The 12,735-nt window shown below is 34.1% G+C and overlaps 2 protein-coding genes across 2 annotated transcripts in view; one reads left to right on the top strand and one right to left on the bottom strand.

The window, feature by feature from the left end:
• Positions 1–3,443, bottom strand: part of LOC106103240 (lysozyme-like) — a 32,149-nt gene extending 28,706 nt beyond the window's left edge. Inside the window, exon 1 of the mRNA XM_013282936.1 lies at positions 3,397–3,443. Within this exon, the coding sequence (XP_013138390.1) occupies positions 3,397–3,436 (40 nt within the window). The 5' untranslated portion in view covers positions 3,437–3,443. The remainder of the gene's footprint in view (positions 1–3,396) is intronic.
• LOC106103193 overlaps positions 1–12,735 on the top strand; it is a 76,062-nt gene that overhangs the window by 57,011 nt on the left and 6,316 nt on the right. Inside the window, exons 2-3 of the mRNA XM_013282881.1 lie at positions 7,109–7,259; positions 12,637–12,732. Of these exons, the coding sequence (XP_013138335.1) occupies positions 7,110–7,259; positions 12,637–12,732 (246 nt within the window). The 5' untranslated portion in view covers position 7,109. The remainder of the gene's footprint in view (positions 1–7,108; positions 7,260–12,636; positions 12,733–12,735) is intronic.

Consider the following 12,735-nt stretch of genomic DNA (forward strand, 5'->3'; position numbering starts at 1 on the left):
TGCTCGTTTGCCATCTTATGTTATAAAAAAAAAAACAGTCGTGCGATAGTTTAGTCAATGCGCGCGCTCATAACAATATTTATTGTATTAAAGATTATTCAGAACCGAGCTATCAAAGGATTTATATGAACTTTATATTAGGCTTGCCGACTGAATTTGTATTGAAAACATCTGATTTATGTTGCGAAGTTTTCTTTGGGCTCGAGTTTCAATGAGGGAGTTGGTTTGGTCGTACACAATTCTGTTTACCTTCGCCGCGGAGAATGCGAAAACTTTTTATTAACTGTTCACTGAAAATACTAAAGAGAATCATCATTCAAATAATATTGTTGTTAAAATATTATTTTACTAGCTGTTCCCGTGCAGCTTCATCCGCATGAAATTATGAAAATTTTACTTTATTGTTTACATTTGTCAAATTCTCAATTGCAAATGTCAAAGCACCAATTACCTTACTATGGCAACTTTCTTGATGTTGGCAGAATCTTATGGATGCAAGTGTAGGGCTTTTTATTAAACAAAGAATTATTCGATAATATGATGTGATTGCTTACTTCTTACTCCTCAAAGTTGTGTGTGTTTACGCTTTATTATATTAGTATATATATAGGCGGACGTAATTTACTCTAAAATAATTTTTCAACCCGTGGAAATTGATGTATATGGCAACCGCGGTGTGGAGGTAGGTAGGGAAAACAATTGACTCTCGTATACAACTACGAACGTTTTCCAACAAACTTCGTGTCACGTATCATGCAATATGCATGCTCAGCATTTACATATCAAAACGAGGCGAAAACAAAACAATACAACAAAATGTCCGCTCGATTTATCTGCCGGAATATGTTCGCGTTGAAAGCTCACAAAAGCTTAATCGAACGCAGTTTAATAAACTAGACGTTTTTACACAAAAGACATTAAAAAATATATAGACGAGGCATAGTGATGAAAATTATTTCGTCTGTGAAAGGCACTATATCAATTGTTAAGTGTAGTCCACCTCCTGTTCTTGGTTTTGAGAATCTGTTAGTAGATAGCGTTAGTCAGATTACGTGAAAAAGGTTTTAAGTGCAGTATCAACTATGCCTTCTCTATATCCATATTCATACTTCCATACTAATATTATAAAAAGGAAAAATTTGTATTTTTGTATGTATTGTAATAACTCAAAAACTACTGGTTCGATTTTAAAAATTCTTTTACCATCAGAAAGGTAATTTATCTGTGAATAACATAGGCTATATTTTATTATTACTGTTTAGGAATTATTAATAAACAGCGTGTTTTTGGAAGCCGGCGTTAAAAAATCACTAAACTTTTACTTTTCTCGGCTTACGCTGCCTAAACCGTTATAACGTAGATTACTACTAATTTAATAATTTTGGTAATAGGTTGAAAGAAAAGGGCGAACGTAAGTTTTGAACTTTAAAATTTCCCGCTGACGATGTCGCGGGAAAAAGGTAGTATTTTATAAATATGTTTCGTGTTAACAATGTTTTGACGTTGTTGGACACTTTTTCATGGTTGGTGACATTTTAAAGCAGACGTTAGCAACTATTTTTTATGATTTTGTAACTATAGTTGACATCAAAAGTAAATAGTACACTTTTTATATTCAATTTTCTCTTTGAGTTTAATTGTCCCTCTCATCTATACTATTATAATAAAGCGTAAACACACAATTCTTTGTTGCCTAAGTTCTCATAAATTACAGCATATTTTTGAATAAAACTGTTTTTTTTTATAAAAATCCCTACACTTACGTCACGCTTTAGGATATTTTCACGCCATTAAACTTTGGATAAAAACCGTAATGTGGGAAAGAGACCATAAGTTGCTGCCAACATCAAGGAATCAAGATTGCCATAGTAAGGTTGAATTTGCAATTGAAAATTTGACAAATGCAAACAAAAAAATTATAATTTCATGCGGATGAAGCCGCACGCGAACATCTAGTTATAGATAATTGGTGAATACTATTTTATATTTGCATAGAGAACTGTGAAATTGTTCAAATTGTAAAGGTTTTTAATTATCGCTCGTTGCCCCACTTGGGGTATAGATTCTACGGATTGAAAAATATTGCGTTTGTGAATGTATTCTAACTACATACTTCGTTAGATAAATTGGGAGAATTCAAATTTTATGTTTTTCATATTACGAAATAAAAGTGGTGCCGGAGACCTAATATTAGTCCCTTTCCCTTTCCACCATTTTCTTAAGAGGAAAGTATGGGAAGGAAAAGTGGATTTAACGGTGGAGGAGACGAATAGGAAGGGGAAATGTCCTCTTTATGTGCGTCTCCTCCTCCGTCATTAATGGTAGGCAACGCATCTGCAATTGCGGATGTTTATGGGTAGCGGTCGCTTTCCATTTTGGTGGATTCAATGGCCGCTTGCTTGTTTGTCACCTTATATTATAAAAAAAGTGTTCCACAAGGGTAGAATTTGGATTGGAGGTGAAAGATCGTGCAAAATTACATTCGTACTTTATAAAGTATTATTAGTCTTCCTATAGGAAGATGCAATGTTTCTCAATTTCATAATATTACGTCAATGTTGTTTGATAGCAATTTTTAACATCATTTAAAATTGATTACGTAATGACGAAATAAATCAATATAGATGTAATTTTGTTGAAATTTATTTAGATTAATTGAAAAAGGTTATTTAAATAAATAATAAGTAAAACTAACTTATGTTTAAATTTTGCGAAAACACATTTTGACTTGTAATTGTTTTTCTGTTTTTTTAAACGTACACGCGACAAAATGTGTGAAGCTCTTAGCACAGTTATATGAAGGCTTCAGTTTAAAGGCCTCAGCTTCGCTTCCTTTTGACTGAATTTTTTACACAATTGCGAGGGAAACAGAAAAGTGGGTCAGTTTAAATTAGAGAGTGATGTCAACGAGTACAAGGGGAATATCGTTGTTTTTACACGGTTTTATGCAGATAGTCATGAGAGGTATTACAATGGATAAAGAAAATTGTTATTTACATACATTTTTACTTTCTATCTACTAAAAACTATCTACTAAAAAATAAAGTTCTGATTATCGTCTTTTGTTTTTGCTTTTAATATGACGTCATAGTTACGAGGAAAAAATACAAATGTTTCTATTAAAATGTGCAAAAAGCAGTTATAAAAAAAATGGAATGTTTTGATAATTCTCATTTATTTTCAAAACAAAAGTAATAATATCATTAAGAGGAAAAAATATTATTTATATGTATTGGAATATCTCAAAAACTACATTATCGATTTTAAAAATTCTTTCACCGTTAGAAAGGTAATTTTTCTGTGAGTATATTTTCTCGAACGAAGTCGCGAGCTAATGTTAGTAGTCAACAAATAAACTTATGTAGATAAAATATTAAAAAAAAATATTTAAGTCACCTGTGACTCGATCGTGCGTGGCTGCGAGTTGCAACTGCATAGAGCTTCTTCCCTTCGCCTCCACTTTATCAATTTAAATCATTACACGCCTCACATGCGTATACGCACTTAAGGCTCAACTATACTCTATATTCTTAATGCAAATATTTTATTAGATTTCAATTTTGTCTATCTTAATTTTAAAATCTGTGCAGTGAAAAGAATAAAATTAAAGCAACGACTTCATGGATTATTTTTAAATCATACTAATAAATGCAAAAGTCTAGATGGATGTTTGTTAGAGTTTGTAGTCTGAACGGTTGAACGAATTTCGATGAAATCTGGTATAGATGTTGAGGATAGTCTGGAAGAACGTAAGCTACTAATACTACTAATTTTTTTTAACTCTATGCGGACAGAGTCGCGGGCGAAAGCTAGAAGTTAGATAATCTTCTTGTTTTTCCACAACTTTTTTACTTTGATATTTCGAGATTTTTTTAATTAATAACACAAATTGATATACAAAAAGCTTATACCACATGCATATTCTCTGACAACGTATTTTTTTAGTTTGCGGTTAAAAAAATCAATACCTGCAAGCGTTTAGCCTCGCTATTGCACAGTTATGTTTCGATTGCCTTACAACGCTCGCTCGCTATCTCTTCTGTCCTCCATTGTTATGTAAATTTCTATACGGCTATAAAAACCGCTTGCAGATTAAAAAAAGTAGAAATGTCCTTCATTTTCTTTGATGTTTTTTTATTTATCTATAATAATATTATAAAGAGAAAACATTTATATTTTTTTTTGTATGTATTAAAATAACTCAAAAACTACTGGGTCGATTCTAAAAGTTCTTTCACCGTTAGAAAGGAAATTTAACTGTGAGTAACATAGGCTATATATTTTAATTTCACGCGGACGAAGTCGCGGGCAACAGTTAGTATGAAAAATTTTACAGAACATAGACATAATTTTAAACGTAGCCTAAATAATTTATAATCTGTAAAGAAATGTGCGAAATACGCTATTAAGCATTATTTGCACATAAAGCTTCGTATTCTCGCTCCGTGTCAAAACCACAAACACTCCGTGATATATTGTCGGGGCTTGCGAACTAGTCATACATGATCTTCCTTTCCCTTTTTCTTTAAACGGAAAAATATTTACGACGGTAGCGAATGAAGTGTGAACGTGTTCCAAGTTACGCTGGTCAGTTTTACGAAAGCGGACCCTTAAGAGGCGGTCTATTACAAATATTTTATTAGTTCTTACAGGGGATCCTTTGTTGGCACAGATTGCCCTTTTACGCTTAAGGGGCTTAACAACATTAAGGTGACAATGGAGGGCTTAGTTTTGTAAACAATTTCAACCATTCATCGTGACCGTTACATTTTTGTAACGTTTTGTAACTTAGCATTATTACGAAATTAAGGGCCTGTCCCAATAAATTGTCTGATAACAATCCATCGTGCAAAATATGTGATGGAAATCTCGAATTTTTTTACCTTATCTGACAGAGGCGTCATTTTTAAGCTATCTGAGCTTCTATCAGCCAGTGGGACAGGCCCTAAGGGTTACATTTGATACCCACTACACATGTTGCTTTACGCTCAGCAGTTAAAAGAGAAAATACAGCGGGTAACTTTACTGATGCGTGTAAGCATTAAGCCCGCTTGCAATCAATTGTAATTGACGGCATAATTGAACAGTCGATCAGTGTTCCGTTAAAACTGAAGATGTGTAGCTTTAATAAGTATCATTCGGTTAATGTTATTCCCTCTAGAATTAAGTTTGAAGTCTGTTATTTACTTTATTATAATTTATAACTCATTATTATTGTAATCTCTTAAAAGCTTTAAAGTTTATAACTATAAACGAAAAGTTAATAGCAAAGGTTGTCCCTACATTTTATAGTAGTATCAAAATATGTGGATTGCTTTTGCCCGCCACTCCGTCAGCGTGGAATTAAAAAAAAACAAAAGTGAGTAGCATATGTCTTCCAGACACTTCTCTACATCTATACCAAATTTCATCGAAATCCGTTCAGCCGTTTAGGCTACAAACTCTTATAAACATCCACCCGTCTAAACTTTCGCATTTATAATATTAGTATGAAGTATGATAAATAATGCAATATTAAATCATCTCAATCAACAATTAAGAGCGGAAACACACCATTGCCTAAACTTTCGCACTGTTGTGCGATTGTCGATTATTTCGCAGTCAATTCAACTGTTTAGTTGCACAACTAAAAATCGAGTGTTCGCACCTCCATATAAGCTCATAGAAATCAAAGCGACTAAACAGTTGTGCGATAGTTTAGTCAAAGGCTAGATGTTTCTATGCGGCTTCATCCGTATGAAATTATAAAAACTTTGTTTTATTGTTTACATGTGTCAAATTGTTAATTGCAAATGTCAAAATGACATGACATGATGACAAACCATGGCAACCTTGCTTCCTTGATATTGGCAGCCACTTATGGTTTCTTTCCAACATTAGGGTTTCATCCCAAATATGTACCCCCTAAGTTTAATGGCGTGAAAATATATAACCTAAAACGTGCCATGAGTGTTGGGCTTTTTATTAAAGTTAGAATTATTTATAAATATACTGTGATTGCTAACATCTTACGAGACAAAGTAGTGTGTGTTTACGCTTTATTATATTTGTATAGATATGCGCGCACTCTAAATGTCTTAGTTCGAAATAAAATTCCTGCAATTTGTAGTTTATTGTAACGTATAGCTTTTTATATCGGTTTTTTTCTCACGGTTCAGAAGGTACTTCAAGACATTATAGTCTGTATTAGAATGAATGAAATAGAAGATTAGATTGAATGCCATTTTTAACTAAGGGTCCTTAGCGGTAGGCCAACGACCGTCCGTCACCCACTGTTATCAATAGTCGTGTAATTCGTTCTTATTCTCAGCGTATTGAAGGTGTGGTACAAGTGAGGAAAGGAGGACTTTTAACTCCGTTAATTTATTTTCCCTTACACTTGCATTGTAAGAGAAGGAACTAAAATTAAGCCTGTAAATACACTAATCAGACGAAATTTAGAATTGCTTCAATTTTACGCGTATCTTCTGTATGGTCGTGGTATTGTAGTTAGTGAGCTTATCCTTTCGTGCAATTGATGTTGCTGGCATCTACCATTCTTTTTCACACCGAGCGCTTGTGACTTGTACCGCAGTAAAACTTCGTCGTCCGGTCGTCACTCAGTGGAAATGCCCCATTACGTCTCAGCCACACGCATTACAGTAACAATTCTTTTACAAGTACCAGAGGATATGACCGGAATTACCTTTTGAGATGGTTTCTATTTCATTTCTCGATGTTATTTTTCTTTGATTTATAAGAAAATATGTTTCTATCAACTTAGGCGTGAATTCACAGAACTCGTGCTAGTAATGTTAGTACGATAAATCAATTTAGCAAATTCCTTTCTAGTCTATATTAAATAATAAGTTAGTAAGTTTTTTACTATGGTCGTCATCAATAATCGTAAACATGTACATTCATGTCGAAAAACTGCTTGCTCGTTAACCCATTTTTTAACTAATTCTCAGAAATTTATACAATTGTTTTACATTGGCATTTTAACGAGTTATTTTATAACATCTACTGTTAAAACCACTTACTATTTGTTACCTTTATCATGTAATTAAAAACCAACCTTATATGTATGTTATTACGGTTGAAAGTTTAATAAGTTGTTTCATTATAGAATGTGGGCGGTGTGCGTGGTGGCAACACTGTGCTTATGGTGCGCGGGCGCGGAGTGGCGCTGCCCGGAGCTGAGCGCGCGGCCCGCTGCCGAGTGCGCCTGCGACCTGCCGCACACGCTGCGCTGCGCTGGCGATCATACCGCTCTACAGGTACTAATCTCCCTTCCCTTCATTTTCCTTCCGTATCCAAAGTATTCTTGCCGAACACACCAAGGAGCCGGCCACTTGTAAGTATGGCACAGGTCTGTGGCTTTCATTCTAAGACTCTTCTTCTCCACCCGGCGATAGTGGACCAATAGACTTCACGGAAAATGACACAGCCTATCAAACATTTTCGGTATTCCGTTACTTCTGGAAACATCTATCTAGAAAGATCGACATCTGGTATGTAAAAGAGGACAATGTACTTGGATATGGCTGTGTCAAACCTTTCTTTACGCTGTAAATTGGTTCATACAAAACTTCTACAAGGGTCTCTGTTTAACCAGAAGCTATGCATGGAAGATCTTGGAATGGAATGGAAGCATAAATGTATATAGTTAGGATTGTGTTAGCCAAGAAAATTCTCTCATGTTATAAATAAACTATAAGAGTGTTTACGTAGCTCGTGGCAAATAGGAAGAGCAAAAAGGGAACAATAGCAATCTCCAATAACAGCAGCCGAGCGGAAAGCAAACAACATTCGACGTGAACGTGGAGTGATAGATAAATTACTTTTATTCTTAGATTAGAAGACTCTGAACGTTGTTGATACTTGATCCTTGATTCTTAGAGCGGGCGCACCTTTGAATAACTATCGCACAAGTGTTGTCCGATTTTCAATTGTTTCGCAGTTTATTCAACTGTTTAGTTGCAAAACTAAAAATCGTGTAGTGAGCCCCTTCATATAAGCTCATAGAAATCAAATTGCGACTAAACAGTTCCCCGATAGTTTAGTTTCTAGTGTAGGTACTCTCTTAATATACTGATTTTTATACCAAACTAGCTGTTCTCGTGCGGCTTCATCTGCATAAAATTATGAACATTTTATTTTATTGCTTACAGTTGTCAAATTAACAATAGAAAATCTCAAAATGACATGACATATGACAAACCATGGCAACCTTGCCTCCTTGATGTTGGCAGCAACTTATGGTCTCTTTCCCCACATAAGGGTGTTTATTCCAAAATATTTTCTCCCTAAGTTTAATAGCGTGAAAATATATAGCCTAAAGCGTGACGTAAGTTTAGGGCTTTTTATTAAAGAAAGTATTATTAAAAAATATGCTGTAATTGCTGACATCTGAAGTGTGTGTTTAAGCTTTATTATAATAGTATAGATTAATGTAGGAATGTGTTCGAAACATGAATAGCAATTATTTATTGAAATTGAATATATTTTGTATGTTATTTTCTTAGTTCCAAAGTAGATCAATGTTATCTCTACGGCTGAATATTGATCAAAATTAACATAAGTAAACATGAAAGCCGACATTGAAATGAAAATAAGCAAATCGCAAAGGACGCCATACACGTACAGTTTGCAGTCGCTGCTAAAATGCAGTTAGTCTTATGCCGATTTCAAGTAATCCGTGTATCTTAGCTTTAGGAGGTCGAATATAGAATTACGTGACGAATTCCCGTTAATTCAATTTGTTGGGTCGATAGGCTTTTATGATTACGCACCCTCTTTATTTATTAACATCCGATATTGTTATAGAAATTTAATGATGCCATTAGTGGGAAATAATTTCAATTTATAGTCCAAAGAGGATTTACTGAATAATGTACGCTATATTTTTAATTCGATTAGTTTGTTGTAATGAAAACTTTTGTCTCTTGTGTCGCTATTCTATTCGATTCTATTTCTTGTTTATGGCTCTCCCACAGCGGATTGGGCCAGTGTCAATTTGTGGTCTTGTGTCGCTACTTGGATGTTTACAATAATTAAACCATTCTACATTCTATAGGTTCCCACTGTTGAAAAACATATAGTTTTATTTTTAATTTTTGTTGTAAAATTAAGGACAATCGTATGTTGTAGTAGTCGAAATCCAGGATTTTTGTCCCTTTTAGCACGAATTGAATCATGGCCATATTGCCAAAAATCATGCTCATCTTAATTGAAAAAAAAAGTATAGAAACGTAGGTATCATTTCGTATTCGAAATCGTTTCATTAGATGAATCGGAAAGTAAATAGAGAGAATAATAGAGTTTAAACGAATGTGTTAGAACATCTCTAACGTGTAACGAACTGATTGCGTCTGGCCACTTTACGTCGGCACTCGGTAGACGGCACCCTACTCAAAGAGAGGCTCTCACAGGTGGTAACTAATTGTTTGTTTGGACATACACTGAATTACCTGATTCACTATGCCACTGTATATGCACTTAGGTATAAGAGTCTTGCTCTTGCATTTGAATATTGTAAATGTCGCAATGCATGTTCCCGCATTACGAGTTAGCTGTTGCTCGCGACATCGCTCGTGTAAAGTAAAATATAGCCTATGTTACTCAATGATAACGTAGCTTTTTAACGGTGAAAGAATTTTTTAAATCGGCCCAGTAGTTTTTGAGTTATTTCAATGCAAACAGAAATACAAATCTTTCCTTTTCATAATATTACTAGCTGTTGCTCGTGACTTCGCTTGCTTGAAATTATAAAATAATAAAAAAACATAGCCTGTATTACTGACTGATAACGTTGCTTTTTAATGGTGAAAGATAAAAAAAAGAATAAAGAAAAAAATAATAAAGAATGAAAAATCTGATTTATTGAAAAAATTCTAAGTGAAAATTTGCAACAATGTTATATTTACTTAGATAAACTATTTAGCTTACAAACACCAAGGATTGTTAGGTTACATTGTCCCTTCCCTCTAAGATCCATGACTCGTTATCGACTGAGGAAACGTTGCGGTCACTGAGGCTAAGGTAGCTACGTGCTGCCGTCAGCTGAACCCTTGTCAAACTCATCGGGCAGGTGTCGATCGATTGAAGTTTGCTTTACTTTACACTCGACTGCGTTTGATTCCTTCCAGGAAGTATGGGTAGTTACAGTCAGTTACTTTGATTAGTTATACTTATAAAGAGAAAGTCTTGAATTAATTTGTGTTCTGTTTCTATTGCATTATGTTTTATATGTCGCTGTAAGAATGGATAAATTAAAAACGGCTTGCTTAAAATTCATGACGTTTGTTGACAGAAAAATGCTTTTTTGTTATAGACTTTTATATCACTATATATACATTGTATTTTTTATTACTATCTTAAAGGTTTCCCGAATAGGGGTCTAGCCACTTGTTTTAATTGCCGAAACGCCTGTACAAAATAAATTGTCACATTCTTTCAAGAATTTGAGATAAAAATGGTTGTTTTTTTTTAACAATTTTTCGTTGAATGTCACTTTTAACTTGAATAGAACAACAATGCAGGTTGTGAGTTAAATCAATAATTCTACTCTGCATAATCAAACAAACGTTAACCGATTGACACCTGTTTGAGTTGACATGAGATTTGAGAAGGGTTCATTCCATTGCCATCAGTTAGTAAAAGTCGAGAATAATTAGTTAAAGCCTAAAGATATTCCATTTCTCTATTATAAGTACACGGCATAAAACTTGGTAATTTCGAAATATTTAAGTATCTAAATTTCCCGCGCCTATAATTTTCATGGAGCAATTTTGTGTACTCGTAATTATGCGTCATCGTTTTGTTAGGCGCTCTTACGACGAATTGACTGAATGTTCACATAGAAACAAAAATTGTGGTTCCTACTATTTTCTTTTGAGTAAAACTTAAAGAATATGTGACATATTTATATTCGGAAGGCAATCTCGACATTTTAAGAGAACTCTTATCTTTTGGATTGGCGCCAATAGGAAATCAGGAGGCACTGCCTTGAATAATCGAAATATAGAAATGTTGTTTGTTCATTGAATATGTAATGACCGTCTAGAATGCGTCGTATTTTATTTTGTATCCAAAATCTTACAGAATTATTATGCAATTCTTACTGTTGGTTTTTTTGAACTCCTTTGTTCATCCAGTAAAATAAATAAAGTAGAAGTGGCAATTGTTTTCTGATTTGGATGTGTGGTTAACACAAAAACACAATACAATACCCGCTGTTAAATTGGTTTGGTCGTTTAACTTTTCATCAACGGGTAATAGAATTACGAATAATTGTGCGTAATACTGAGTTGAAAATATAATTGTTGCTAATTAACGCATTGATAATTGTGTACACGATCGGTGCTTGTCAGCACTTTGATGTTGATTGAACCGAACGAGATTTCATTGCTGTTTAATTGGACTAATTGGATTACAACGTGTTTTTAAATAAATATGAAAATGTGTACCGATCGTTGATATGTTTTTAACTACATGAATATTTCTGGCCTCAGTAAGTATTTTTATATAGCAACTTGCTGTTCCCATGCGATTTTATTCGCATTAAATTATGAAAATTGTTTTATTGTTTACTTTTATAAAATTCTCAATTGCAAATGTCAAAATACCAATGACCTTACTATGGCAATCTTGCTTCTTGATGTTGGCAGCGCGTATCGTTTGGTCCCTTTCCACATTGGGGTTTTTATCAAAATATTTACCCCCTAAGTTTAATAACGTGAACATATATAGCCTAAAGCCTGACGTAAATATAGGGCTTTATTTAAAAAAAAGAATTATTCAAAAATATGCTATAATTGCTGACACCTTAGGCATCTGCAATTGCGGATGTTTATGGGCAGCGGTCGCTTTCCATTCCTTGGATTCAGGTGGCCGCTTGCTCGTTCGGCACCTTATGTTATAAAAAAAAAACAAAGAAGTGTATGTTTACGCTTTATTATATTAGTATAGAAGAGCAGAATAGGCAATAACAGAAAAACGTCATTAAAATTATAGATGCATCCAAGTTAGATGAAATCATCATCATTTGATAGCAGCCGTTCTTTGGATCAGGTTGGATAATTGAATTAATAATATTAAAAAAGTGGTCGAGTCTGATAGAAAAACGACAGCATTGAAAGTGGAGCGGCTCTAGACAAATATGGCTCCCGCTACATCGGCTTTCGGGTCGACGAGCTTAGCGCAGGATTGTTTTATTTTCATGTCCATTTTTCTTTTACGTTCCTGTTTATATAACTTTATTTACAGTACAACGTTTAAATGGTAATCGACGCTTCGACGAGCTACGATTGATGTCGACGTTTTTATTTCATTTTTCTACTGACTGCTTCCAATTTCGAAGACCATCAGAAGTATAAAGATTTCTATCAGTCATTATATCTCACGACAGTTTCAAAAATACAATTAAAAACTAGTTGTTTTATTATTCAACTATATTTTGCCCGCGACTTCATCCTCGTAGAATTAAATAACGCAAAAAGAAAAAGCCTATGTGTTCTTCCACACTAACCTCTACATCTTCACCAAATTTCATCGAAATCCGTTCAGCCGTTTGGGCTACAAACTCTAACAAACATTTTCCCATCCATCTTAATTTCAGCATTTATAATATTAGTATGATTTATTTTTGTTTAGATAATTGGTCGTCATCTTCGAGAGCAGAAAGCGAGAAATAAGAACTCCGCAGTATCTCTATTGGATTGCGCGCTGCGTGGCGTTTCTGCGCTCCCAGCG

This window comes from Papilio polytes, unplaced genomic scaffold, assembly GCF_000836215.1.
Source record: "Papilio polytes unplaced genomic scaffold, Ppol_1.0 DF823835.1, whole genome shotgun sequence".
Classification (NCBI taxonomy): domain Eukaryota; kingdom Metazoa; phylum Arthropoda; class Insecta; order Lepidoptera; family Papilionidae; genus Papilio; species Papilio polytes.